This window comes from Drosophila suzukii, chromosome 3 (assembly GCF_043229965.1).
Source record: "Drosophila suzukii chromosome 3, CBGP_Dsuzu_IsoJpt1.0, whole genome shotgun sequence".
NCBI lineage: Eukaryota > Metazoa > Arthropoda > Insecta > Diptera > Drosophilidae > Drosophila > Drosophila suzukii.
The window spans coordinates 19,800,931-19,828,636 of NC_092082.1; the positions used below are offsets into that span (position 1 = coordinate 19,800,931).

At 40.3% G+C, this 27,706-nt stretch overlaps 4 protein-coding genes across 11 annotated transcripts; 3 read left to right on the forward strand and 1 right to left on the reverse strand.

Moving 5' to 3' along the window:
- The first annotated feature begins 5 nt into the window (after positions 1 to 5).
- On the forward strand, positions 6 to 2,234 carry LOC108010489 (glycerol-3-phosphate phosphatase). Its single transcript, XM_036816517.3, has 3 exons — positions 6 to 220; positions 994 to 1,681; positions 1,743 to 2,234. Exons 1-3 carry the CDS (start codon positions 124 to 126, stop codon positions 1,903 to 1,905), a joined length of 948 nt encoding a protein of 315 aa, XP_036672412.3. The 5' UTR covers positions 6 to 123; the 3' UTR covers positions 1,906 to 2,234.
- Positions 1,780 to 26,836, reverse strand: Grd (Glycine receptor). The gene is made up of 5 exons (XM_036816516.3): positions 25,666 to 26,836; positions 23,802 to 23,869; positions 23,137 to 23,440; positions 4,500 to 4,865; positions 1,780 to 4,028 (listed from the first exon to the last, which is right to left on the reverse strand). The coding sequence occupies exons 1-5, from the start codon at positions 26,105 to 26,107 to the stop codon at positions 3,091 to 3,093; spliced, it is 2,118 nt and encodes a 705-aa protein (XP_036672411.3). The 5' UTR covers positions 26,108 to 26,836; the 3' UTR covers positions 1,780 to 3,090.
- Positions 6,548 to 7,004, forward strand: LOC139353180 (protein new-glue 3-like). The gene has a single exon (XM_070996642.1). It carries the CDS (start codon positions 6,553 to 6,555, stop codon positions 6,940 to 6,942), a length of 390 nt encoding a protein of 129 aa, XP_070852743.1. The 5' UTR covers positions 6,548 to 6,552; the 3' UTR covers positions 6,943 to 7,004.
- Positions 8,641 to 13,848, forward strand: LOC136116473 (protein new-glue 3-like). 8 transcript variants are annotated; one of them, XR_011604341.1, is made up of 6 exons: positions 8,641 to 9,460; positions 9,780 to 9,933; positions 9,995 to 10,073; positions 11,873 to 11,998; positions 12,592 to 12,768; positions 13,135 to 13,848. XR_011604341.1 is itself a non-coding variant. In XM_065864124.2 (6 exons), the coding sequence occupies exon 6, from the start codon at positions 13,406 to 13,408 to the stop codon at positions 13,769 to 13,771; it is 366 nt and encodes a 121-aa protein (XP_065720196.2). In that variant the 5' UTR covers positions 9,539 to 9,556; positions 9,780 to 9,933; positions 9,995 to 10,073; positions 11,873 to 11,998; positions 12,592 to 12,768; positions 13,135 to 13,405; the 3' UTR covers positions 13,772 to 13,848. The 8 variants fall into 8 exon arrangements, 5 of the variants coding, with proteins under 5 accessions (XP_065720196.2, XP_065720194.2, XP_070852744.1 ...); XM_065864124.2 differs by lacking the exon at positions 8,641 to 9,460 and adding an exon at positions 9,539 to 9,556; XM_065864122.2 differs by lacking the exon at positions 8,641 to 9,460 and adding an exon at positions 9,565 to 9,723.
- Positions 26,837 to 27,706: the final 870 nt, after the last annotated feature.

Here is a 27,706-nt window from a genome sequence, read left to right on the forward strand (position 1 = left end):
TTGAGCGAGCTTTGTGCGAAAGCGAGATAGCGAGTTCTCCCCAATCATCGTGAGTTGGAAAAGCCAGTCCGTCGCCGATTTAGTCGAGTCGCAAACTTTTGGCGGAGCGGTCTACGGTGCAGAATGTCCAGAGGCGGTGCTATCAACTTGACGGACCTATCCGGGGGGCAGGTGGCCGAGTGGCTCCAAAGTTTCGACACGATTCTCTGCGACGGCGACGGTGAGTTTGAAGGGCGGCGAAGGTGCCACAAAGAGCGCTACGGAGCTTTTGCCAGAGTTGTCACTTTCTCGGAAAACTATAGAAAATATCGGTGGTAGTTTACATGGGTGAGGGAAAAGCTTATGCGATCACGGTTAATAAACGTTTGAAAAAATGTATAGAAATATTATTCTAGACTTAGAACACTTAATAGACGAAATTTAGTAAATAGCTTATGGAATTCGCCATTATAATATTTTGTAGTTAAGACCAAGGCCTTGAAGGGGTTGTTACTTGATTCTAGTTGTTAGTTTTTAATAATCACTTACTACATGAAGGTGATTTCCACTTGTTTTATTTATTTGTATAACTTATATACTTATAATTCTATTCTCTATATACCTATGCTAAAAAATGGATATGTATAAAAGTATTTAATACAGGTCAAGTTTTCCTGATTAACTAGAATTTTAAAATTAAGGAATTAAATCATTAAAGGTATTTTATTTCAAGACATATTTAATTCATATGTATATATATACTTTACATGTTAAGTTTTTTATTTGAACTTGTTTATTTAGAAAACAAAACTTGTTTTTAAGCCAACTTTACATAAAGAGATGTAACTTTAAAAACGTACATTTTTGGTATCCAAATTCCACTTATAATTTAAGAAACATTTAAAAATCATGGCTAGCATTTATTTCATAGTTTGCTGGAAACATGCATTACCAGAACTTTCATTTCGAACTGCTGAAAGAGCTCACCCAATCTAATATCCATTTGTCGTCCAGGCACCATTTGGCAGGATGACACGGCCATCGAGGGTGCTCCGGATGTGCTGAACGCCCTGCAGCATCGCTTGGGCAAGAAAGTCTACCTGATTACCAACAATGGTCTGAAGACACGCCAGGAGCTCTTTGAGCGCTCGCAGCGGCTTGGATTCCATTTGCCCAGCGACAGACACATCATATCGCCCACGGCGGCCATCGCCGACTATCTGGTCCAGAGTCCGGAGTTCGATAGGACCCGCCACAAAGTCTATGTGGTGGGCAACGCGGCCATCGCTCGGGAATTAAGGCAGCACGGAATCGACAGCTACGGAGCCGGGGGAACGGAGGAACTGCCTCCGGGCGACAAGTGGCCGGACTTTGTGGCTCGCGAATTCGGCAGCCCGGAGGCGGCCAAGGACGTGGGTGCCGTGGTGGTCGGCTGGGATGAGTACTTTAGCTACTGCAAGATGGCCCGCGCCTGTCACATCCTGTGCAGCAATCCGGGCTGTGCCTTCCTTGTCACCAACCGGGATGCCGTGCACAAGTATCCCGCCTTCTGTATCCCCGGCACTGGGGCCTTTGTGACCGGAATCGAAGCCTGTTCCGAGCGCGAAGCCCTCGAGATGGGCAAGCCAAATCCCTTGGTCCTTGAGCCCCTCACCAAGTCCGGCGAGCTGCAGCCGGAACGAACGCTTATGATTGGTGACTGGTAAGCGGGATTAACGCATCCTTTTATGGAACTTCTAATGAGTTTCCCCTGTCTTTCGTAGCCTCAAAATAGATGTCGGTTTCGCCAGTAATTGTGGCATGCTATCGCTTCTGGTGGGCACTGGTAGATACAATAATCTCTCGGATGTCCGCCGGGAAAACGGCAAGCTGGCCCAGCCAGATTTTTATCTACCCCGACTGGCCGATCTGCTGGCCTATTTGTGAGCCACAAATAGACCCGGTTCCCAATTCCCGATTCCCGTGCAGCTATCAACTCGTTATCAACTTCTTAATTCGACATTTATTTGGCTTTAGTTCGTGTGTTTACACATAGTTGTACATATTTCATCTGCCGGCAAGTAACACTCTCTGCTGGATATTTTCGTTATATATAACAGTGGTTAAAAAATTGCAGGGCCGGAAAGTTATCCATGAACAAAAATATTTTAAACTATATATTTTATAGTACCATATAAAACAAACATGTAGTTGTAACAATTTTGAAATTTACTAAATATCCGCAAATGTATATAAACGATATATTCCAATGAAAACTTCGAGATGGGATACCTTATATCTGTCTTAGGATACTTTTCAGACCCCATAATTTTTCTTTGAATTAACAATATAGGCTGAGTGACTTATTAAAATACTGGCTTACCTTCTATTACTTGCCGGGACAGAAAAGCAGAGACGGCAATTTCCTAACACGTTTCCCTATTTTTTGGTGATCCCATGTAAAAACTGTAATTTGCTGTGAACTAAACAAATTCCTCAACTAAGTGCAAATTCCTTGTGCGGTGACGTTTAAATCAACATTAACCATTTAAAGTACACACAAAAACGAAACTAATTAACTTATTGGTTAGCTGTACAACAAATTTACAGGACACCCCATGCTTTTAGCAACTAATTGTCAAAATATTGCAAGCAGCTATCACAGAAGATCTCGTTTGTTTGGCTTGTTTCATTGATACAATAACATGAACTTTTAAGAAAAAACGAACACACACGTTTTCGAAAATTTCCTCACATTATTTTGACGGTTAAAGCTCGATATTTTTAAAGGGTGTCCGTATAGCAAGTCCTCTGATATGTTAGAGTTGAGTTCTGTTTTCTGTACTTTAGCAATTTAGCGCGAAAAGAAATCCCATAAAGCGTTCTCACGTTTGGTAGCAAATCAGAATAAGAGCGTAACTGAATCTGAAAAGTTAAACCCATCCCCTGCTTTTCCCGAACCCCCAACCGATTTTCCCCCCACGCGTTGTCTTAAAGCAAAGTGTAAACGGTGCATCATCATCGGCGAGGCTGCGGATGCATCGTTTACGACCCTCTTTAGGTGTCTGTTCGCTGCCGGCGATCGCTTATTGATTTCTTCGAGGACCCTGTCTAAATTGCTAAAAGGTAACATCAGGTGCTCGCATCTGGCGTGTTGGCCAAAATCCGGGAGCTCCTCGACAAGTAGCCGTACCAATAGAACACGTTGATCAGGATGAAGAGCAGCGGGAAGACGATCCGCGAGGCGCGATCAATCTTCGACACGGAGTTGTACTGTGGGGTTCGTTTGCCCTTCCTCCGGGCCTCCATCTCCTCGCGTCGGTAGTAGGACATCCTGCGGCGACCTCCAGTCTGAGGACTGATCCGGGCAGCCTGTGCCGCCGCCTGTGCCGCTGCAGCTGCCGCGGATGTGGTCGGGACCTCGTTGGCCCTCAGCTGCGTCTGCTCGTCGTCCTCCTCCTCATCGGAGTCGCCGGCTCGGGACGGCTTTCTTCTTCGCCGCCAGTCAAAGAGACCCAGGAGCTTCATGCTCCACAGACCATGTCGTCTGTTCCGGGGACCCCGGTTCCTGGAGGTGAGCATGCCCAGCCGATTGGGTGGTGGCGGCATGCTGATCGCGCACATGGACAGCGGAATGACCTCGTAGATCTTGGACTCCGTGCTGTCCCGGAAGTCGGAGGTCAGCGGATCCGTCTCCGATTCCCCCGAATCCGAGTCCAGCTCCTCGATAATGAAGTAGCACTCCCCCGATCCGTACTTAGTGTAATAGTGCACCACTGCAAACTGCAGGATCGTGGCGAAGATGAAGCCGAACGAAAGGAACACGAAGAAGTCCAGGGCCGTGGGATAGGACACCTTGGGCAGATCCGTGCGAGCCTCCAGCCCGAGGAAGGTCATCGTCAGCACGGTGGTGATGCCGAGGGAAACCCGATCCGCAGTGGCCTCGCGGTTCAGCCAGAAGGATACCCAGCTGAGGACCACCAGCAGGCAGCAGGGACCGTACACCTGGATCAGGAAGTTGCCCATGTGCCGCTGCAGGTGAAAGTTCACCATCAGCATGGAGTACTCCGCTGAAAAGGATAAGGTGATCAAATTAAAATTAATTTATTTAACTAATTTGAATCAAGTTTGTCAGAGCTGTATTTGTTGTTGATATATTTTAAAGCTTTATATTATTTGCACTGATAAAAAAAAAATAGTTAATTCAGGGATTTAATGTTCAATTTAAATATTGATTCACTGCGGTTTTTATTTTATGCTATGATTTTAAACTTTGATTTTAACATGAAAGTCTTTTTTATATCATTTCTAATATATTTTACCTTGAAATAAATAAAATACTTTCAAATTAAATCATAGAAAATCATATTTTTATATATAATTGAAAAATATAGTATGCAATTTTGAATTCATGTATTTATTTTTACGTTTTTATTTTTTTACCGGGGTACTCTTAAGACAGGCCAGTGCCTTTATATTCGGGACTGTAAGATCAATCGAAACAAGTTGTTTCGAAAAGTAAGTCAAAGTAAACTACTTACAAGGATGGTTGGTTTCCAGGGTGATGGTGCCACTTAATCCGGTGGTGGACCCTGCTCCGCCGGTTGCATCCCGTCCGGTGCCGAAGGCTCCCTTGTCCAGTTTAAGTCCTGTGCCCCGGACATGCTGGTTCTTTGCCGCCGGACCGGCGAAAGTGGTCAGCACCTTGCTGGTGGGTCGTGGTGGGTCCTTGTTGCTGAATGGACGGCGTTGCGGTCTGGGAGCCGCCGCCTTGTACACAATGTCCGTTAAATTCCCAGCCGGACAATCGACCAAATCGAATTGGGACAGCTTCATGTCCTCAGCGATGGCGACAGGGGGTCGCTCTTTGTTCCACCGGTAGATGACGTCGGACGTGGTGTAGCCAACTGGATGGATTTTAGATAGATGCAACACATTTCGGACAAATGTCAATTGAAAGGGCGGCATGTGGAACTCAGAGAAGTACTCAACTGTGACTCAATAGCTTAACATGTTTTTATCCAAGCCGATGCTTAGAGTGCTCTTAAGAAATGTACAAGTATAATCATACTTTTTATATTCGAGATATCAAAAGGTATATCTACTGACAAAAAATTGTCAGCTGTTCTTAAACTATACCCCGTACCTAATGGCGTTTTCAGGTTATGTAAGCCTAAGCCAATAAAATTTTACCAATTCTAATTATTTTTTTTAACCATTTGAAGTTTACTACATAAATCACAACAAAATTTTATTAATGCATCTTTAAAAGATCTTTAGTCATCCCATCCTTTGACGGTTACTTAAAATCAGTTAAAGTTTACCAAATATATCGAATCAAAAAACACTTATGTATAACTAGGAGCTTTTACGCTTTAAAGAATAAATATTTAGCCACACTATCTATTCATCCAATCATTTACAGAACCCATCCCACTAACCAATCCCTCCCCCAATATTCGCCTTTCAATCACTACCTCACGTGGGTTCAGTTATTTTATTTTGATGCTGTTGGTGGTGCTGCTCCAAAATGCACAAATTGCCAAACAGTGCGCCATATGTGGGAGCAGGTTTACCCTCCACCCAAATCCGCAAGCCTCGTCCTTCAAACCACCGCCCGAATCTGCTCCTTCTTTCTGTTTGGCAATCGCTGACTTCGGCAATATTTTCAGTTCGCTCGCATCAAATGGGAAATTGTCAACATTAAGCGGCAGGCAGTGTACATATGGGGGAGTAGGGGACTAGATAGAGGGGTAATTGAATTCTTGACTGCCTCCGTGCAGCATTATTCACAACAAATCGGAAGTAATAATACATTTCTAGGTTGGGTGGCGGCTTGTTCATTTGCGATAAGCTGCAAAGGCATTTAGTAGGTTGTGCGAGAAATGAAAGCAGACACCTTTCCTATCAACAAAAATGTTTCTAAACACTATACTGGTACGATTGCATTCATTTATTTTTCGTACATTCTGTTTTGCATTTGAATAGGAGGAAATATGATGGAAATTCATCAAATTCCAGGAGGTGTACATTTTTTGTAACCGGAAAATAATAGAAATGTCATGGGCAGGACAAAAACTGAGGCAAAATAATGGGGGTGGAGAGGTCTTTCGGGATATGTTAATTAATGGGGATTGCAGCATGCACAGACTCTAAAAGAATTATAAACTTGATTTCTTGATTTATGTACAATTTCTACATTTAAACAGCAAAATGTCCTCTCTGTACAGTGTACTTTTCTTAAAGCCTTAAAATAATTTGGTTATTCTTTTGGGTATAATACCATTTCATAAAAATTGTATTCGATTTGATTCTGATACCCTTACATAAGTATCTCTAACGAATGGTCCATCTGCAGGGTTTACTCCGCCAAAATTAAAAATTGTGTTAATGCAAATAAAGAACAATCGGATTAGCAAAAAAAGGGAAAATTCCAATTTTGTTCAAACACGTGGAGTCGTCTAACAAAGCAGTCTGAAAGCAATGCAAAGAACACAAAGGTAGTACTTTGGGGCCAAGTAACATCTGTATTTGCACTGCACTTAATGCTTCGACATCTCAGAAGCGTCTATAAATACTCAGGCATTTGATCCGATGGCATCAGTTCCAAAATCCACTGAACGAAACACCTTCGTAATGCGCTCGCTCCTGGCTCTTTCCCTGGTCGTCCTGGCCGTGCTGATCCTCCAGAGCGGGCAGGTCTTCTCCGCCTCAACCACCGGCACTGGCGCTACCTCAAGCTCAACCTCCACCACGACCACGACCACGACCACCACTACCACCACCACCACTGCCTCTCCCACGGCTTTGGCTGCGGCTTCCTCCGCCAGCACAGTTGCCTCTGCTTCCAAGAAACCGACGAGAAGGCACCGTCATCGGTATCGTATCATCACTCGTAACATTCACTTTCGTCACCGGAAAGTGGGACGTACTCAGTCCGGAGGCAACTGTCGACGGACTCGAAGCCGTCGCAGAAGGGACTAATAAAACTCGCGAAATAGCTATGTTTTTCTTTAAAATAAATTACACACGTACATACACCCTAACATTCCATTCAATTCCTCATTCAAATAATACTGTGTATTTAAGTTATTTCAAATTTCACATTTCGTCTCTATAATTCCCAAGCTCCACTCATGGATCAGAAAAGATATAAGGAGTGCTTTTTAAGTTTCTGGGTCATTTCCCAAAAAAAGTTTGGAATTTTATCGATAAAAGCTCCATACAACTTTTTCATGTGTGATCACTGATCACGTTTAAAATCAATCAACGATTAATCAAAAACTTACCTATGCTGAAAAATGGAATAAACTCCTGAACAAGTGTTCAATGCAATAATTTTTCACAAGTTTCGACGTCAGTTATTACGAAAAGAGTGCATCGATGAACTTAAATTTTTGTATGGCGGGCAAGCATCATCCTATAGCACTGTTAAAAACTGCTCGAAGACGAAGGTCGTCCAAAAACCAGAGAACATTAATGCCGTGCATAGTGCAAGATGGTCATGTGGCATACCTTGAGATAGAGGCATCCTTAAGCATTTCTTCCACCAGCATACATTCGATATTGCATGAAGACCTGGCCATACAAAAAAGGTTTGTACGTGTTGGATCCAGCAAGATTTGACAATCACTTAAAAAAGGGCTCGTGTGGGTGGGTCCAAAGAATTTTTGGAAATTTTTAAGTTTTATTAATTCTTTCCAGGTCATGAATCATGGATCTATGCTTCTGAGCCCGAAACAGAACAGCGAATGGACCGCGAGGGTCCTTAAAGACGAGCCAAATCCGACTGTTCTGCTTAAGCAACGTAGGACGGACAATTTGTGTGGTACTCCTCAATTTGATTCCCTGAAGTCTTCGGAGAAATTTGAAACATGAACCAAAGAAGACGGATCATTGTGCTCCATGAAAAGCAAGCCAAAATGCGACTTAAATAAATATTAAGTATTAGCAAATATCTTAAATAGAATTACCTTTTTTTTGGAATGGAATCGAAATAGTTATGTAACTATACAAATATAGAAACTTACAAAATACAGTTCAATATCTAATTTTTATAGTAAATATATAAAACAACGAAGAACGCTGTTGTCGAGTGCCTCGACTTTTACTCAGCTAAAAAGACTGCAAGGAAGATGGAAAGAGTTTCGGGCGGCTTTTTTAGGCCAATCGATAGGTATTGAGGCAACCCAAACATTTTAGTTAAGCTTTTTTGACTAGCATCAACACTGTGGGAGCCACAGTAATACATTTTTAAAATAACTATGTTAGAGTAACTGTTGTTTGTAGATAAATACCTTTTCAAAAAATTAAGATACAATATCAGAATACACTCATACACTCATATTACCTTAATCAGGCTAATATGATTTATTCATCGTCCATTTCTTAGCTATTATAGTAATACTCGTACATGCCGAATTCCACCTTTCTAGCTTTTATTGTTTCCGAAATCTCAGCGTTCATACGGACGGATAGACCGACGGACATGGGTTGGTCGACTAGGCTATTGATGCTGATCGATAATATATATACTTTATAGGGTCGAAAACGCTTCCTTCTACCTGTTACATACTTTCCGACGAATCTAATATACCCTTTTTCGTAATACTTGCTTTCCAATCTGTATTAAACTATTGGTCACATTTGGTCTGAGGAAATTGACTAAAATATAACAATGAATAATATCAACAGCAAATAAACGCGTATACTTCGGTTTGCGTAAAAGTAAAAACTACAATTACGTGCAAACTGGTGTAAACAGACTACATAAGGCACCGTAAAAACCCCGAAAAAGTGTAACTGGATACATAGATACTCTTAGGGTACACATCTGTGTTTGATTGGAGCCAAAGACTTCTCCTAGGCACTATAAATGTACACCCGTTCGTTCCACTGACATTAGTTCCCGATCCACTAAGAACACCATCGCAATGCGCTCCCTCCTGGCTCTTTCCCTGGTCGTCCTGGCCGTGCTGATCCTGCAGATCAGCCAGGTTTCCTCCGCCACGTCCACCACCAGCACGTCCGCCTCCGCCACCACCACCACCACCACTGCCGCTTCCACCACCACCACCACCACTGCCGCCTCCACCACCACCACCACCACGGCCGCCACGAGGAGGAGGCACCGACGCCGTCGTGTCATAATCAGACGCAGGGTCGTCCGCCGGAATGAAGGGAGACGCCGGAATGGAGGCAGCCGTCGGAATGGAGGAAGGCGCCTCCGGAGGGCTGGACAAACCCAGAGCGGAGTCAGCGGCCGACGAGTTGTCGTACGCGTTCGCAGGACGGCCAACTAAGATATCATCTAAAAATAGGTCTTAAAGATTTTATCATGTTTCTGGTTATTCGAAATAAAACAATCACAACATTAACAGCTTTAGAATCATGATTTAGCACTTCTAAAACAGTAAAAGAGTGTTGATTTCGCCCTACCTCGCGAACAAAAAGGAGTCGTCTTCTTTTCTGTTTATTTCATTCCGTGAATTTTTACAAAGTTGTAAGCCGTAGCTCCTAGAGTTTTATTGCTAGGATAGCCTTTTTACTGAAATTATATGTCCGATCTCAGGAGACATTTTAAAATAGCTCACCAAATGTAAATAAAATTCTGAACAGTTAAATTCGTTGAAAAACACTGCGAGTATTAAAACTGTACAACACAATATTATTCATTTATTTTTGAAAACAATGTGTCAATCATGTTCAAATCAAAATCGAAGTGCAGAAGGCTGTACCGCGTGCTACGCGTGTTTCTGTATAGTAGTAGGGACTATTTACTTGATCCTTAGTATAATAGCTATTATTTTTTCTTCTGTAAGAATTGCTGTTGTGGAGACCCATCCTGTATTTGCGGAAGACTATAATACCAAAAGCAATTTAATATTGTATTTGATTATTTACATTATCGATGCTGTGGTGTGCATGACGTATCTTTTAGCTGGGATACTTATACAGAGGGGATTGAAAAATAATGTAAGTATTATATCTTATGTAGTCTCCATTTAAACTATTCGTTGTTTTTTCCTCAACATAGAATATCGGAACGGTAAAGGTCGGAAAGTGTCTCAGCTATGCTTTTCCAATAGTAAACTTACTGTTAATTTTTCCATTAGGTAAGTAAATAAAGCTGTATTTTGGAATGACAAACATAAACACTAGCATAGTTTAGGTGTGGCAATTTTTAATAAAACAAAAAATGATTGATTTCAACACGGTAAAGTATACTTTTTAATTATGCCTGTAGCACCCTTGTCTCGCCGCAGAATTGAAAATCTGCAGTGATGGTCCGATCAAAACGTGTGACACAAAAAAAAGGTATAAAAGGATTGAATATTTAATTTGTTTTTTTTTTCGTAAGAACAGTTGATATTATAACTTTTGCAAGTTGATGGTGCAATCGTCACTATTGTACCTCGTTAAGGTGCTCTTCAACACGTGACTAGCGTGATATATCGTATATACATAAGTTTTAAGCTTGCGCAAGCAGCACAAAATTCTTTCACCATTCTAACGCCCACAAGCGCCCCTTAAAACCCGTCTAGCACCCATAATTTGTAATATATTGTACAAATTTAAATGAGATTTTGTACTTATTGTCAAAATTAAATTCTTCATTAAAGTGTCATAATCAAACAATAATAAATAATCAGGAAATGCAATAACGTGCGAGAGGGACAGATATATAATCAAACAGCAAAATGATTACTTGAGAAATTTCAATAGCGCCACCTAGGTTTCACATTATGTGGCTTGTTAGTGTAATGTTTTAAAAAGCCGATAGGAATGAACGATAGGGTGCGCGTTTTCTTTAGCTAGGTATTTGATAGTCGGGGCCGTCGACCATAGCGTTTTCTATTGTGTTAATTTTAATTTGACTAATTATAGGTACTCAACGTTTTAGGCGGTAAACTTTGATCGTGCTGTTACACAGTTAAAATTCTATTTTATTTACTAACCGACATAAAATGTTTTCAATACCCGAGAACTGAAATATTGTATTCTTATTTTACATATGGAGGGAAGCGAATTCGAATCTTGATGAAAATCACTAGCCAAGTCGATCTAGCCATGTCGGTCTGTCCGTCCGTATGAGCGACGAAATCTCAGAAACTGTAAAAGAAAGAAAGTTTTTCCTGAGCAACGCCAGTTTGTTTATTTCTAGTGCCACTCCTACTCTAACACCCACAAATCGCAAAGTACTGGCGGCCAAAGTTCTGATGGCAGAACTAAAATTTCAACTGAAAGCATTTGTTTCGGCAATACATATCGAATGTTTAGGCGGCTTGTGGCAGTTAGAGTGGGCGTGGCACACTTCTTTTTGGATAATCGATAAGTATAAAAATTGTGGGCGCCAAAGGCTTGGGCGGCTTGTGCAGCAAACTCGCGCTGCGTACAAGGCTACGGAATCTTAATCTGAAATCTCAACTCTCGATAGTTTCCGAGATATCTGCGTTCATATTTACGAATTCTTAATGCTTGTGGGCCTTAAAGTGGGCGTGGCAAACAACTTTTAAGGTCAATCGATAGGTACTGACGAAACAAACTTGCGCTGCGCAAGAAGCTCAGGAATCTAAATGCCAAATCCAACTTTCTAGCTTTTGTAGATTCCGAGATCTCAGCGCTCATACGGACGGACAGACGGACATGGCTATATCGACTCGGCTAGTGATCCTGATCAAGAATATATACACTTTATGGGGTCGGAAACGCTTCCTTCTACCTATTAGATACTTTCCGACGAATCTAGTATACCATTTTATTCTACGAGTAACGGGTACAACAGTTACAGTAATAATTGATAGTTATCTGAAAGGTGCAACTCTATTTAAGAGAGTTAGAAACGCAAAAAAACTTACACCTACTCCCCGCTCTGTTTTTAAGTGATTTTTATATTTTATAATCCTTTATTTAGTTGTGCACATTTGCTCCGTGATCCGAATGTGCGATTATATCGACGAACGCCGGAAATAAGAGATTGCCTTACTCTCTTATTTTTATAGTGAATCTTTGATGACTGTGATGACTCACGATTAATAATGTGAGTATACGCCATTTGAATTGCTTAAAAGGCTATATACAATACATTGATCGTACTATTGGAGCATTTAATAGCTAACTACCTCTGGGTACAGAACTCATTCTATAAACGGGATTATCTCAAAACGATATTTTCCCAATAATGGTTTTGCAGTGATCTCGAGTCCGGAAAATTATAAGTCCGATAACCCCTTAAGCGACAAGATAAATGATTAAACTAGGTAAAAGTAACGCCCATACGCCCACACTAAGACCTGTCTAGCACCCATATTTTTGAAGATTACAAAAAAATAATAAGCAATTATAGAAATTAACGCTATGTGGCGCAGTTGCGGGGTGTGCAATTGTGAACAGTCGCTTTGCTGGATATCTCCATCGCACTCCTCTTAACTGAGTAACGGGTATTTGATAGTCGATTGTATCGTCTGATTCGTTTTCTCTTGTTCCTTAACTTTTGTTTATTTGTTAAATTAAAAAATAAAGTTGAACTAATTTACTTTAACAGAATTTAACAGAAGTTGAATAAAACTTTGCTTCACATTAAAAAAAATTCCCCTAACTTTTTTTCAAATTATTTATTTTGGTTCTCCACAGGATAGTTTATAATCTGGAACTGACTCAGACAGATTTCATAACCGAATCATACAAATAGAAAAGGTTCACATTACATGCACTGTTTTTAAAGTTGCTCTTCTTCCGAAGGGAATATGGACACAGCACCATCTATTGTCGGCTGGAAGCAATTTCAAGTTTCGGTTTAAATCTTTTGTGGTAAGTTACTTAATATTATTGCTTAAAGTGCCTTTATGTAGTCATTTCAAAGAGAATTTTTAACAGTTTGAAAGGAAAGCAAAAATTTAAATTTTAGAAAACTTTTTTCAAATGTGAGCAGGTATTTAGTTTTATTTATATCAAAACAAATTTTAAGATAAAAATTCTTAGTTTAACAACAAGTGGTATTGCAGGATAAAATCGGACCTAAGTCAAGAAATTTTTTCTTGAATTTAAATCGTTTTTCCCTTCGTACAAAAATTATAAACTCCCATTCTTATTGATAATAGAGATTGCCAGTCAAATTATATCCGACGTTTATTTCATTCTGAAACCGCATTGTAACTAATTCGATTTCTTTGACAGAATTTGGGAAATTTTGAATGAATAGCAACAACAACAAAGAAGTGTGCATATGTTCCGCTTTGCGCAAAAGTAAAAATTCCTATTACGTCCAAGTTGGTGTAAACAGTATCTACAAGCCCCGTAAATACTGAAACGTACTGTAAAGAAAATCGTAGATATTGGGGAACACATCTGTGTTTGCTTGGAGCCTAACACTTCTCCTAGGCACTATAAATGTACACCCGTTCGGTCCATTGGCATTAGTTCCCGATCCACCAAGAACACCATCGCAATGCGCTCCCTATTGGCTCTTTCCCTGGTCGTCCTGGCCGTGCTGATCCTGCAGATCAGCCAGGTTTCCTCCGCCACGTCCACCACCAGCACTTCCGCCTCCGCGACCACCACCACCACCACTGCCGCCTCCACCACCACCACCACCACTGACGCCACCACCACCACCACCACGGCCGCCACGAGGAGGAGACACCGACGCCGTCGTGTCATAATCAGACGCAGGGTCGTCCGCCGGAATGGAGGCAGCCGTCGGAATGGAGGCAGCCGTCGGAATGGAGGAAGGCGCCTCCGGAGGGCTGGACAAACCCAGAGCGGAGTCAGCGGCCGACGAGTTGTCGTACGCGTTCGCAGGACGGCCAACTAAGATATCATCTAAAAATAGGTCTTGAAGATCTTGTCATGTTTCTGGTTATTCGAAATAAAACAATCACAAAATTAAAAGCTTTAAAATCATGATTTAGCACTTCTAAGTAAAAAAATGTTGATTTCGCCCTACCTCGAAGAAAAACTCATTTAAAACGTATTATAATAAACAAGTAAGCGCTTTTAATAGCATGGCCTTAAATATACCAAGTGAAAGTTAAATAATTTTTTCCTTGCCTTTTCCACACAAAGAGAACTTGTTTTAACTTAAATTCCGTTATGGCAAAAAATTAACATAGCTCACGAAATCAAATGATCTTCCTTGTTTGAAGCGAGCTGTCTATCATTGTTACTTACAATCCCTTGTCTCCATCTGCTTATAGAATTACATAAAATTATATAATAATTTTTAAATCTAAAGAGCTCTTTATAAATTTCAATAAATCTCCTTTCTGCTGATTTTATTTCGGGCATTTATGTAAGGTTGTAAACTGTGGCTCCTACGGTTTTAGTGCTAGAACAGAATTTAGACTTAAATGACATTACCGATCTGCTCAAAATCGAACTGCGGAAGGCTGCACCGCGTTCTATGCGTGTTTTTGCATAATAGTAGGAATTGTTTTCATGATTTTTTTGTCGTAGTTAGTATTTCTAATATAGTGAGAAATCGTCCGTGTGATAAACAATACTACACTCAGAAAAAAATCAAGTATTTTGTGCTTAAATCAAGTATTTTCGGTGTCAAAACTTCGCCAAGCATGGAAAATACAGAACCCAAGAACAAAATGCAGCTTTCAAGCACGAATTTTCAAGACCGAAAATACTAGGTTTCAGAACCTTTCAGTCTATAATCAAGTATGAATAATTCTTGAATTTAGTCACATTTTTACTGAAAACAAGAACGATTTAATATAATGAATAATGAATCATGATTTAAAGACGAATAAATTTTAATTGGGCTTTAATTATATGCTAATTAAAGAAATAAGTTCTGGAAACTGAAATAATTGAGATATTTCTAAATAATATTAGTATCTTAAGTTTACTTAAGACTTGCCGACCACGGGCATTAACACTGTGTAATTTATGCGCCTTATATACAGAGCACTTTCAGAATAAGCAGTTGGGAATTAATAGAGTCCAAATCCAAAATGTGCTCAATGTGAGATCCTTTAAGCATGAACTTTCTTAAATGGTAAGCATGAAATCGGTCTTGTTTGTACTTGATTTAGCACGTTGTTTTTCCCTGAGTGTGTATTTCGGGAAATATAATACGGAAAATGTTTTCAATTGGCATGACTTTGGTGTTCATGACATATATTATAGCTGGAGTACTTATACAGAAGGGAGTGCAAAAGGAAAGTAAATATTATACTATATTTAATCCCTACTTAAACTGTTCGTTAACTTCTTCCTAAATATAGGGTAAATTTGGAATGCTAAAGGTCGGAAAGTGTCTCGGATATATTTTTGTAATAATAACCCTCATCATAGTTTTCCCAGTAGGTAAGTAAATAAAGCATTATTTTTGATTACCACTAACATAGAATAATTTTCACAAGTGATTTTTGGCTCAGTTTTTCCGTAAATCCAATACATAAAAAAATAAATAAATAAAATAAATATTTAAGCTTTTTCAATTAAATGGAATTCAGTTTAATCTTCTATAATATGCTTTTAGCAGCCTTTTCTTGCCGTAAAGAAGCGCACCAGTAGAAGGCTACTACTGTCACTGTGGACGGCAGTCTAAGTAGTGACGAAGCGCACCTGGAGAGTGTGCAAAGGCGACTACTATATATACACGAATAAATGAAAATCTACTGTCATGGTCCGATCGTAGCGAGGGATACACTAATCAAAAGGATTCCATACCAACTCCTTAAAAATTTCAATTTGACAATAAAAGTGTAAAAGTAAAATTTAAGAAATTTTAGCTGCTGTGGACGTTGGAGATAGTTGACTAGGCTGGTTGAATTCATTGATTTTGGATTCGGCACGGTACAATAAAAACTGGTCGAGTTGGTATAAACTTAAATATTTTGCTAAGGCGAGCCGAATAAGTAATTTGTAAAGTGTTATATTATTTTTCGTCGCTAAAGTTAATATGTTGAAGGTGCAATCGTCCCTTTTTTACCTCGTAATAGGGGTTTTATGTTTGATAGAATGACTAGTTCTTAGGCGTGATAAATGTACGGGATTTTTGGCCACAGGCCCCTGTTCTAGACTATTACCTCCGGCGCTTGCGTTTAACAGTCGAGGCACTCGCCTTTAAAAAGAATTGAATGCTATTTTAAAAGATACAGGGCTACAAAAAGAGGTATTTTTAACTATGTGTACGTTTACTGCTTTGCTAACTTTTGACTGAAATTGTTTTTAAGTTATTTTAATGTTGTATCTTCTTTTATTTAGTAAGCAAGCAGTTTTAAGTTTCGGTTTAAATCCTTTCTGGTAAGTTACTAAATAAAATGGTTTGAAGTGCCTTTATGTAGTTTAAAATTAAAAAAAGTCGCTTCAAATGTATGTTGAAAGTGAGATAAATATTTAGTTTCTTTTGCAGAAATATAAATTCTTAAATAAAAATTCTTAATTAAGGAATAAATGGTACTGCAAGTCAACATACATAGGTCTTGAGTCGAGGAATTTATTCTTTAGTTTATTTCATTTTTTCGTCAGTACAAAGATCATAATCTCGCATTCTTATTGATAACAGAGATTGCCAGTCCATTATATTCGACATTTATTTCATTCTGAAACCGCAATGTAATTAATTCGTTTCTTTAACAGAATAAGGGATATTTTGGAGTGAATAGCATCAACAACAAATAAGTATGCGTATGTTTCGCTTTGCGAAAAAGTAAAAATTCCGATTACGTCCAAGTGGGTGTAAACAGTATCAAGCCCCGTAAATACTGAAAGATACTGTAACAAAAAGAGTAGATATTGGGGAACACATCTGTGTTTGCTTGGAGCCTAACACTTCTCCTAGGCACTATAAATGTACACCCATTCGGTCCATTGGCATTAGTTCCCGATCCACTAAGAACACTATCGCAATGCGCTCCCTCCTGGCTCTTTCCCTGGTCGTCCTGGCCGTGCTGATCCTGCAGATCAGCCAGGTTTCCTCAGCCACATCCACCACCAGCACTTCCGCCTCCGCGACCACCACCACCACCACTGCCGCCTCCACCACCACCACCACCACTGCCGCCTCCACCACCACCACCACCACGGCCGCCACGAGGAGGAGGCACCGACGCCGTCGTGTCATAATCAGACGCAGGGTCGTCCGCCGGAATGGAGGCAGCCGTCGGAATGGAGACAGCCGTCGGAATGGAGGAAGGCGCCTCCGGAGGGCTGGACAAACCCAGAGCGGAGTCAGCGGCCGACGAGTTGTCGTACGCGTTCGCAGGACGGCCAACTAAGATATCATCTAAAAATAGGTCTTAAAGATTTTATCATGTTTCTGGTTATTTGAAATAAATCAATAAAATAAATCGAAGTAAAACAAAATGGTACCATGTGGAATTCTAATCAGCTTTTCCTTGCCTTTTCCACACAAGGAGAACTTGTTTTAACTTAAATTCCGTTAAGGTAAAAAAATAAAATAGCACAAAAAATCAAGTGGTCCTTTTTGATGCGAGGTTTCTTTTATTGTTACCCACAGTCCCTTTACTTTCTGCAGCTGTTTATAGAGGGGATGTTGGTTTCGCCTCACCTGCCTGTTTTGCCCCACCCTTCCTTACGTAAAAGCTTAATTCTAATGTTTTCCAAAATTGTTTTCACTTTGGATATGTATTCCTGATAACGGTAAGAAATAGGCTGAGTCTTAAACAAATGATATACCCCAGATTAAATTATGAGAATTCCGTAAAAATATTCTAAGCTTCTGATCAGGATCAACAGCTGAGCCGATATAGTCCGACTGACCGACCTTCCGTTACTGTGTTTATGCAATGCCCAATTCATAGAGCTCCAAATAAATTGGCAAAAAATCGAACTGCTGCTGATTTTACTTTATGCATTTATAGAAAGATTTAAACTGTGGTTAATGCAGCTTTGAAGCTAGAATATAACTTTTACTTAAAAGGTCCGATCACAGGAAACTTTTTAAAACAAGTCATCAAATGTAAAACGAATTTATCGTTCAAAACACTCCGCGTATCAAAATTTTACATACAAATTTATACATACATACATGTATTTAAAAACAATATGGAATTATCTGCTCAATATCGAACTGCAGAAGGCTGTACGGCGTTCTGTGCGTTTTTCTGAATAAAAGTAGGGACTGTTTATGATGCTTTTTCTCGTAGCCACTATTTGGGAGAAGCATTAGGAAAATTTTTTTTGATATGATAGGCGATTTGATTTCCTCAATGGGCATGGCTGTGGTGCCCTTCACATATATTGTAGTTGGGAAATTTTTACAGAAGGGAAAGCAAGAGGAAGGTAAATATTATATTTAATTTAATTAAACTTTTCGTTGATTTCTTCCCAAATATAGAATAAATGTGTAATGCTTATCATAGTTTTCCCAAGGTGTAAGTTAATACAGCGTGTTTTGGAATGACAAACAGAACCACTAACATAGGTTAATTGTCGCAAATGATTTGTTGCCCAATTTTTCAAAAAAATGATTTTTTCGAGCACGGTCAATTAAATGGAACTCGCAAATCAATTTATACTTTTATGATATGCTTGTAGCAGCCTTGTCTCGGAGTGACGAAGTGCACCCGTAGGAGGCTACTACTAGAAATTAAAAGTCTGCAGTGATGGTCCGATCATAACAAGTTATTCACGAATCAAAAAATATTCATTCATTCATATTCATTCTCCACACATTACAAGTTCTTTATTAAATGAGGCGCAGGAAAAGAGCACAAATCAGAAAACGAAATGTTCGAATTTTAGACATATTGAGGATAAACAATTTTTGGCACCGTCATTCTGAAAACAATATTGACTTTAAAGTGACGTATATTTCAAGGGCACCTGGTTTTGAAAAGCTTACACGACGATATAAAAATCAGCTGTGTTGATCCGATCACAACAAGTAACACACCAATCGAAAATTATCGCAAAAACTAAGAGGATTGTATACAATGCAAAAGACTCGTTTATTAGGCATACAACTAGCCTCTCACTCAAAATACACGACAAGTGACACCAAAAAAGATATTTCAAAAACAAGGAAGAACGCTATAGTCGAGTACCTCGACTATCAGATACCCGTTACTCAAAGGGAAATGGAGATATGCAAGCAGCAAAGCGAGATTAAAATGCGCCACCTACCGGCGGTAGACAGATTTATGGGCGTTAGAGTGGGCGTGGCAAATTTATTTTTGGATCAATCGATAGGTATTGACGACACCAATACATTTCAGTTAAAGTTTTCTATCTAGCATCAAAACTGTAGGAGTTACAGTTTTGGGCGGTTTGTGGGCGTTAGAGTGGGCGTGGCAGTCTACTGAAACAAACTTGCGCTGCGTAGGAAGCTCAGGAATCTGCACGCCAAATCTCAATAGCCTAGCTCCCATAGTTTCCGAGATCTCAGCGTTCATCCGGACAGACGGACAGACAGACAGACGGACAGACGGACATGGCTAGATCGACTCGGCTAGTGATCCTGATCAAGAATATATATACTTTATGGGGTCGGAAACGCTTCCTTCTGCCTGTTACATACTTTCCGACGAATCTAGTATACCCTTTTACTCTACGAGTAACGGGTATAACAAGATTTTGGGGTCTTTTTATACCTCTTACTCGTAGAGCAAAAAGGTATATTAGACTCTTGGGAAATTATGTAAAAGGTAGAATAAGTATCAGAATCCACCGATACTGACAACGAAAAGGAATAGCTGTTTTAAAGAAAGCACAAATAACGATATTTGCTTCTACTCTCGGAGTTATGATTTACCAAGAATGAAAATGATCTATGACCCCATAAATGTTAAAATAGTTTATTTTCGTTGGACCGCGATTTTTTCAGATTCACACTGCAAAGTTGTATGATGGTCATCCTTGGTCACGTGATTTCTTAAAGAATCACTGTGCATCGAGGATGTTTTACTCGCGGTTGTGGGAACCGGCCTGCTATAAAAACAATTAAAGATTCTTGTCGAATTTTTGAGAATGCCAATTATTTTGAAAATAAATGGAAAGCTCACATGTCTCTTATTGCACAACACTTAAAATCTTAGGCAAGGCTACTTTGAAATTCAAATACAAGAGAAGCATTCAATTCCGCGGAAAAAATTCTTAAGAAATCGCATTCCAATTTTTTCGAGATTTTTGGGGCAAGGGAAAATTAACAATTATACAAAAATTGCGGTGAACTTAAAATAAGAGTAGAGCTGCGAGGAAGCCAATGGAAGAAAAAACAAGGGATAACGCTATATTCGATGCCTTCAATTATCAGATACCCGCTACTCAGCTAAGTGGTGTGCAATGGAAGAAAGCTTCTGTTCCCAAGATTGCACACTTTATTGGCTTATAACTTTTTACTGAATGGCCCTAATTTAACCATTTTGGAATGTAGTTGGCAAATGAAATTCAAAACAAAATCCCATTTAAATTTTTCAACTTGTTAACGCCCACAAAATCCTATAACGAAAAAATTTGTCTAGCGCTTAAATTTTTTTTTTATTATCAATACCTATCTACGTGCCAAAAGTTGTTCAAATCGAATCATACAATAAGAAGATGTAAGCAAATAAAGTGTCTCGAAAAAAGACGATTTGCTGCATGCTAGGGGTCCGGCAGTTTGACTAAGCGCCGTTATATTATTAAAAACTTTTTTGTTTTTTAAATTAAAAAAAATGATGTTGAAGAATTTGAATAAAACTATTTATTTAAAAATATGTCCCAAGAATCTAGCTATTGGTAGTGCAAGTGTATATAACCCCTGACTTTGTTCAAATTATTTCTTTTGGGTCGGATACAGGATAGTTTTTAATCTGTTTTTAAGAATTTGGGAAATTCTGGAATGAACAAAGAAGTAGCGTATGCTCCGCTTTGCGTAAAAGTAAATATTCCAATTACGTCCAAGTTGGTGTAAACATTATCAACAAAGCTCCGTAAATACTGAAACGTAATGTAACAAAAAACCATAGATACTCTGAGGGAACACATCTGTGTTTGCTTGGATCAAAGACTTCTCCTAGGCACTATAAATGTACACCCGTTCGTTCCACTGACATTAGTTCCCGATCCACTAAGAACACCATCGCAATGCGCTCCCTCCTGGCTCTTTCCCTGGTCGTCCTGGCCGTGCTGATCCTGCAGATCAGCCAGGTTTCCTCCGCCACGTCCACCACCAGCACTTCCGCCTCCGCGACCACCACCACCACCACTGCCGCCTCCACCACCACCACCACCACTGCCGCCTCCACCACCACCACCACCACGGCCGCCACGAGGAGGAGGCACCGACGCCGTCGTGTCATAATAAGACGCAGGGTCGTCCGCCGGAATGGAGGCAGCCGTCGGAATGGAGGCAGCCGTCTGAATGGAGGAAGGCGCCTCCGGAGGGCTGGACAAACCCAGAGCGGAGTCAGCGGCCGACGAGTTGTCGTACGCGTTCGCAGGACGGCCAACTAAAAGTCGAAGCCAGAAAACGTAAATCGGTTTCGATCTCAACAATATTTTAATGTGATTGGCTAAATCGTTAAAGTGAATAAATCTATGTAACGCAATGAGTGTAACGATGAATTGGTTTCTTAAAGTCAAAACTAGAACTAGGAATTACAGCCGGCCAACATTTTTAGAGCCTAAACTTCGAAAACTCTCTTAGAACACCCTTTTCCCAAAATGTTTCAAATCGCTTCTTTTAAATCTTAAATTTTGTAGTTCATTGTAATGTTTTTGACAAAGGTCGACTGCTAATGGATGTTGAACGTTAGAAAGCTCAAATTTGAGCGGTTAGTTCAAGAAGTTTAAAATAAGTAAAATCTCCGGCTGTTACTTAAACTTTTGTGGGTTCAAATGCCTGTAATTTAATAATGAAAACACAGTGACAGTGCCCCAAAAATAATAGGTAATTATGGTGACTATACTTGTATGTTGCTGAAACCTGCGTAAAACCTAAAAAGTTTTAACATACTACCCCGTGAAATATATTCAAGCGCTTCTCTATTGCAAGAATACTTGATCATGAATCTTTTAGGCACATATCCCACATCGCTGATTCGAATTTACAAAAGGATACCGTGTCGCCCGCTCGGCATGAAGGACTTTTATACAAATCTAGACGGACCGCACATTTTCTGTACTTGTGGACAGCAGCACCCTCACCAAACACCCCAACCACGCCGGTGTAACTCAAGGATGCGTCCTGGGGCCATTACCTTACTCTATTTTCACCTCGGACCCACCCAAGTTTAATAGGCGGCTACTCGCACGGTGGCGACATGCGCTTAACGCAATGCATGTACGAATTTACAGACCAATTACAAGAATACTTACATACTTTTGAACAATGGACTCAAAAAAGGCGCATATGAGTCAACACGGACAAAAGCGCCACACTTTTGCATACAAACTACTTGAGCTGTACCAGTGCCAGGTGCATTGTATTGTAAGGGTATTCCTTAATGACACATTACTCCCCCATTTGAACTCTCGCGCCTGCTTGGGACTTACACTGGCCAGCAGACTCTCGCTTTCAACTGACTGCAGACTCCTTTAGCTATGGCCATGTGACCCAAAATCACGCTCTATATAAGAACGATTCTTAAGAGAAAACATTTCTTATTTTACATAGTGCACGGTCTTTAAATAAGGTTTCTAGAAAATATTAAGTAAAACCGTTAAAGTGAGATGAACTTAAAGGCTCATTTAAATAACGCAGTAATAGCGTATTGTTTCCTCTACTTCAAGAAACCAAAGTGAAAGACAGACTCAAAAATTCATCACAATAAAAATAGAAAGTTCCAGCTAGCCAATGCTGCGTAGAGATCTCCAACCACATTAGGATGTGCCATTAAACCATTACCTCATCTAATCCGCTTCCAGCATTCAGACGCATGGAACCACTTGAATATTTCCGGCCCTTGTGCCATTTCTTTCTTTCTTTCATTTCCATTTCCCCCTTCAATTCAAAACACATCTCACTTCACATTTCTTGTCGCCAACGATTCCTCGAATCCAATCCCATCCCATCCCATCGCATCCAATGTCATGGCATTCAGCATAATCCCCACCCCAGATTCTTTGTCCTTCGGACCCAACAAGTGGACATTTTTTCCGACACGAGAAGAACAAATCACATCAAAGCGCAATGAGCAGCCATTATGCATAATTATACTGCAGCGCTGAGTTCCACATGTGCCACTTGGCATTCTTTCGAGATTCCTTCGTACTCACATGAACCGAATTTCAGGGGACACTTTTGTATGTCCATGGGAAAATCGGCCAGATTCATCGGGCAGCCGGCTTTAATTGTCAGCCGGCTGGAGTACAGAACGCGTCCGTTCTGATAGATCCTCACAAACTTATTTGGCGTGGTAATCGTGTGTAAATAGCTCTGCTTGCCATTGTAAAAGTACGTATCCGGCTTCCAAATCCGGGCCAACATCGAGACGCTCAGTGCCAGCGTGTCCTGGGCCCCCTCGAACGCGAGACGTTTATCCACCCAGGATTGGCGGAAGTAACAGTCCATCGAGTAGGTCTGCAATGGAGGCAAAAACGAAGTCAGAATCGCAGGAAGGCATGGAAGTCAGACAGGCGACGGCTCTGCAAATTGAATTGTGGGGCGGGGATTGTAAGATTGCCAGCAACCAATATGGGACACTTTGAGTCCTAGAAATGTGATTCACGTTAAAATCTAATCAAAATGTATCTGCAGAGTAACCTGTCTTTGTTCTCTCAGTGTGCAGCGGGTGTCTAAATCAAAGTAAAGGTTATACATAAACTAACTAAAACTTTCTTTAACAAAAAATTACTTGTTTGGAATATTTTGGGCTTAAAATAACTTATATTTTGAAAATTTAAAGGACTTAAAATTCTTTAGGAAAGTTATTAGTACCTACCATGTCGACCTCTGATATTGGTCCCATGCTGCGAACCATAATATCCACTTCTACTGTTGCTGGAGGACCTGAAACATGATTAAAGAACCATTTTAAACGTAGCTTTAAATATTTTTGATAATATTGAACAATTCAATTGAATTGCTTTTTGCAAATGTGTTGAGTGAGATAACAACTTAAAGTGTCTTGCAAAGTTGTAAAAAATTACCTTCAATCCGTTTACTATTCAATCCCCAGCCTAGTTTAGTTATGGAAAGTGGGATTTCTTTCAACTGAAGGCCACGCAATCCAACAATATAATCCCCGTGCTCTCCGTATCGGTTTTGCTCAACTATGAATATTCATATGCGAGTCACAGGCCCTAAATGAAAATGTTAAATGCTCCTCTGTGTGAACAATGACACTTAAGCCGCTTCGCAGACAGTCCCAAACCCTCTGGATCTGCCTCCATCCCCCACCGACACCCATTTTTATCTAGCTTTTCTGCACTAATATGCAATTTTTCAGGCCCCAGATTCGCTTCCTCCCGAAGCCCCCAGGAATTTTTTGTATTTTGCCTATGCGAACAGTTTTTAATGACTTTGCTGCTGAGCTCGCTCGGCAAACATGCGTCGCGCTCGCAGGATGCGGATGTGCATTGCCACGTATCCTTTGAATCCTCTCCAGCTGGCGCCCTCCTCTCCAGCTGGGGGCGTGTCCCCGACCCATTCTTAATGAAGTGTTAAAAACAATGTAATTTGGTCTTAAGCCGTAGAACGAAAACAATTTTCGCCACGCTAACCAAAATCCATTCCCCCCAATTGAGTGGATGGCATTTTAAATTTCGGAAATATTTAAATTTTTATTGCTTCGACCATTTGCAAGATTGAAAACGAATCGAATCGCTGATCCATTTGGGGAATGCTCCCGGGTGGGGGAAATCCTTGAGAGCCTTGGCAAAAAGCAATAAAATTTGTTTGTATGTAGGTAAATATTTGTCGGTTTTAACACTAACTATTTACCAAATAAGCTGCGAGGCAATCATCAGGGGAGGCTGCTCCATCACCTTGGTGCCGCTTGTGAGTGATGTGTCGCCTCGCAGCGATTTCCGCTTCATTAAATGCTTCCGTTGAGCGGAAAATCTGCGAATCTATGCTGATTACACCAGACAGAGTCACCAGGGACTGAGTCAAAAGGGTAAACAACGTAAGATTTGGGGCAGACAGAGCGATTTGGGGTGTATTTGCTATCCTGCTCAGGAATCCTTATCAGGGTTGTTTCAGGGGGCCTAATGAAGGAACTTTAGGTAGGACTGTCATTTCAGCATATCTTTAGCAAGTAAAATCACTTTTATTATTGATTTAACTAGGGTTGATATAGGGTATTACTAGATATACCCTATATGTATCATAATATTACATAATAATAATTAAAAATATAACCATTAATGTTTAAAAAAAAATATTAGATCTAGATCAATATTGTCATAGCTATAAATAATAATTCAGATAACGTTTAAAATAAAAACTTTTATAGAGCTTAAAATACCTGGAAAATTTTCTGTATATACCAATTACATTATGTTTTAAAAAGATTCGGATTAGTTTTACCCCCAGACAAAAAGATATATTGAAAATGATATAACAATTAAACAACTTAAAATGTACTATTAAGATTCCAAAATATTCTTATGTGTTAGATGGACCTATCAAAAAGACTGGAGTATTAGACTGAACATCTAAACAGACTTATTTTAATTTATAAAGAAGTCCCTGTAGGACCAGGAAATAAGAAAGAAATAAATAAAAAATATAGGTTGAATCCATTTTAAAAGCAATTCTACTGTTTATATTTGTTGGAACAATACTTCCCCCGATATACTCACCACCGAAATCCGGTCGAATGCTATTGTCGTAGCCGCGCAGCAGATTGTCCAGCAGCTCCGATATATTTGCATGGTTATTGCTCTGGGTGAGCCACGAGGAGGGCACGGATGCGGAGAAGGAGGTGTGCGAGTGGGAGTGGGGGCCCATCTCGTCCAGGCGGTGGGCATCGCCGCGTCCCTTGATGCTGTCGGCCGAGACCCAGATGGATCCCGATCCCAATCCCAATCCCGATCCCGATCCCGATCCCGAGCCTGGGCCGATGGACAAGTGCCAGGCATTTGGGTAAATGCACAGCGTGAGGAGGCAGCAGCTAATCAAAAGTTTAAATATGCGCAAGTTCAGGCGGCGTCCTTGGTGGCAGGAGTGGCTCCTTGCTGCGATGAGGTCAGTTGATGCATCGCCGGAGCCGGATGCATCTGTTGTTGCTGGCATTGTGCACATATTGTTCGGTTTTGTTTGCTGTTTGTTCGCTGGCTGCAACTATTGTTCAGTCCAAGTCATCTGCCGTTGTTGCCGGTCTAATCTACACATCCGTTTGTCTAACTTTTGTCGCTCCAACTGGCCCCTGGCTCCCGCTGCCACGCCCATTACCATTCGCACTCCCTGTTTCGGTCCCAATCCCAAACCCATCGCCATTAAAATTCCCATTCTAGAGGTTCTGCTGCTGATGACAGTGCCTCTTTCCTGAGCTGTGTGCTGACTCGTCTTTGCTCGTATTTATTTTCATTTATTCACCGGAAGTTGCACTCGGGTCGAGAGCAATTTCATGAAGCGCTTTCTTCTTAATTTCTGAGATTCCTTTCAGGCGGGCATTAGTTCCGTTTGTCTTGGCCCGTGTCCTCGCCTCCTTTGCGATGAGTTTCCTTAGATTTTTTTAATTGCTCAAACTTGTTGGACTTGCAGTTGGCAGTTTTTGATTGGCCAATTAGCCAGCGGCATTTTCAGCTATCGGCCATCAGCCATAAACTATTAAGATTAGAGGTCGTGGCTAGTTTGACCGAACTCACAGTTCCTGGCATTTGGAGATTATTTGAATTAATTGATTTTTTAGATTTAGACTATTTATGATAGATTCTTATCGTTTAATTAATGTGCACGGATTCACTATTTTGGCAGTTTACAAATTGTAATTTATGTATTATCTTCTGAAACACACAATGCTTATTTTGAGACAGGTAAAAAAGTTTTTAATTATATTTGACGTTCTTTTATTTTATGAATTTTGTTATTTGTTGTGTATATATTCATTTTATTTATATTTTCTTGAAGGGTTAAATTTATGTGGAACACTCGGCGTATGCGTAATAAAAAGAAAAGAATTTTTTTAATTTTTGACTGTTTGTGAACTTTTGATTAATTATTTTAGCGCAACGGCTTTCTTGAATATCATGTTTTTATAATAACACACTGCGTATGCGTAATCTTGAGTTTCGAAAAATTGCCCGCCTGGGAGATGTCGAAGATTAATGAGCCCACTTTGGGAAAAAAATGAAGTGTGAACTTTATGACTGCGGCAGCCGTAATATTTCACCGTATGCATAATATAAAATTAATCTTGTCTGAACTTTGGCTTAATAGATGGCAAGTAATTAAGATCAACTATGCCCGGGACTCAGAATCCGATGCCGCTGCCGTAACCAGCACGTCAGCTGGGCGATTCGTTAATGAAAAATCAACCGGAAATGTCAAAGGCGGCGAGTGAATAATGCCATCGGTGGTGCCCTAGTCTGATGTCCTCCAGCCAGCAAGACAATATCTCATTTAATAAGGCAAAAAAAAAATAGAAAAAACAATGCGACCTCATAACTTAATTATGTCTCACCCACTAACCTAATTCGATGCATGGCCATTGGCCAATGCCGACATCCGGCCAGTGTGCCCACCTCTGCCCGCATCGCCACATCCGCCCCAGGTTGCGATAACTATTTTCAATACTTTCAAGTGCTCCTCGGCCACTTGGATGTTGCCTTCAAGTCGGCCGTCTGCTATCAGCCAGCATCTTCTGCATATTTAGCCTCGACGTCAATGCTACTTGCCACT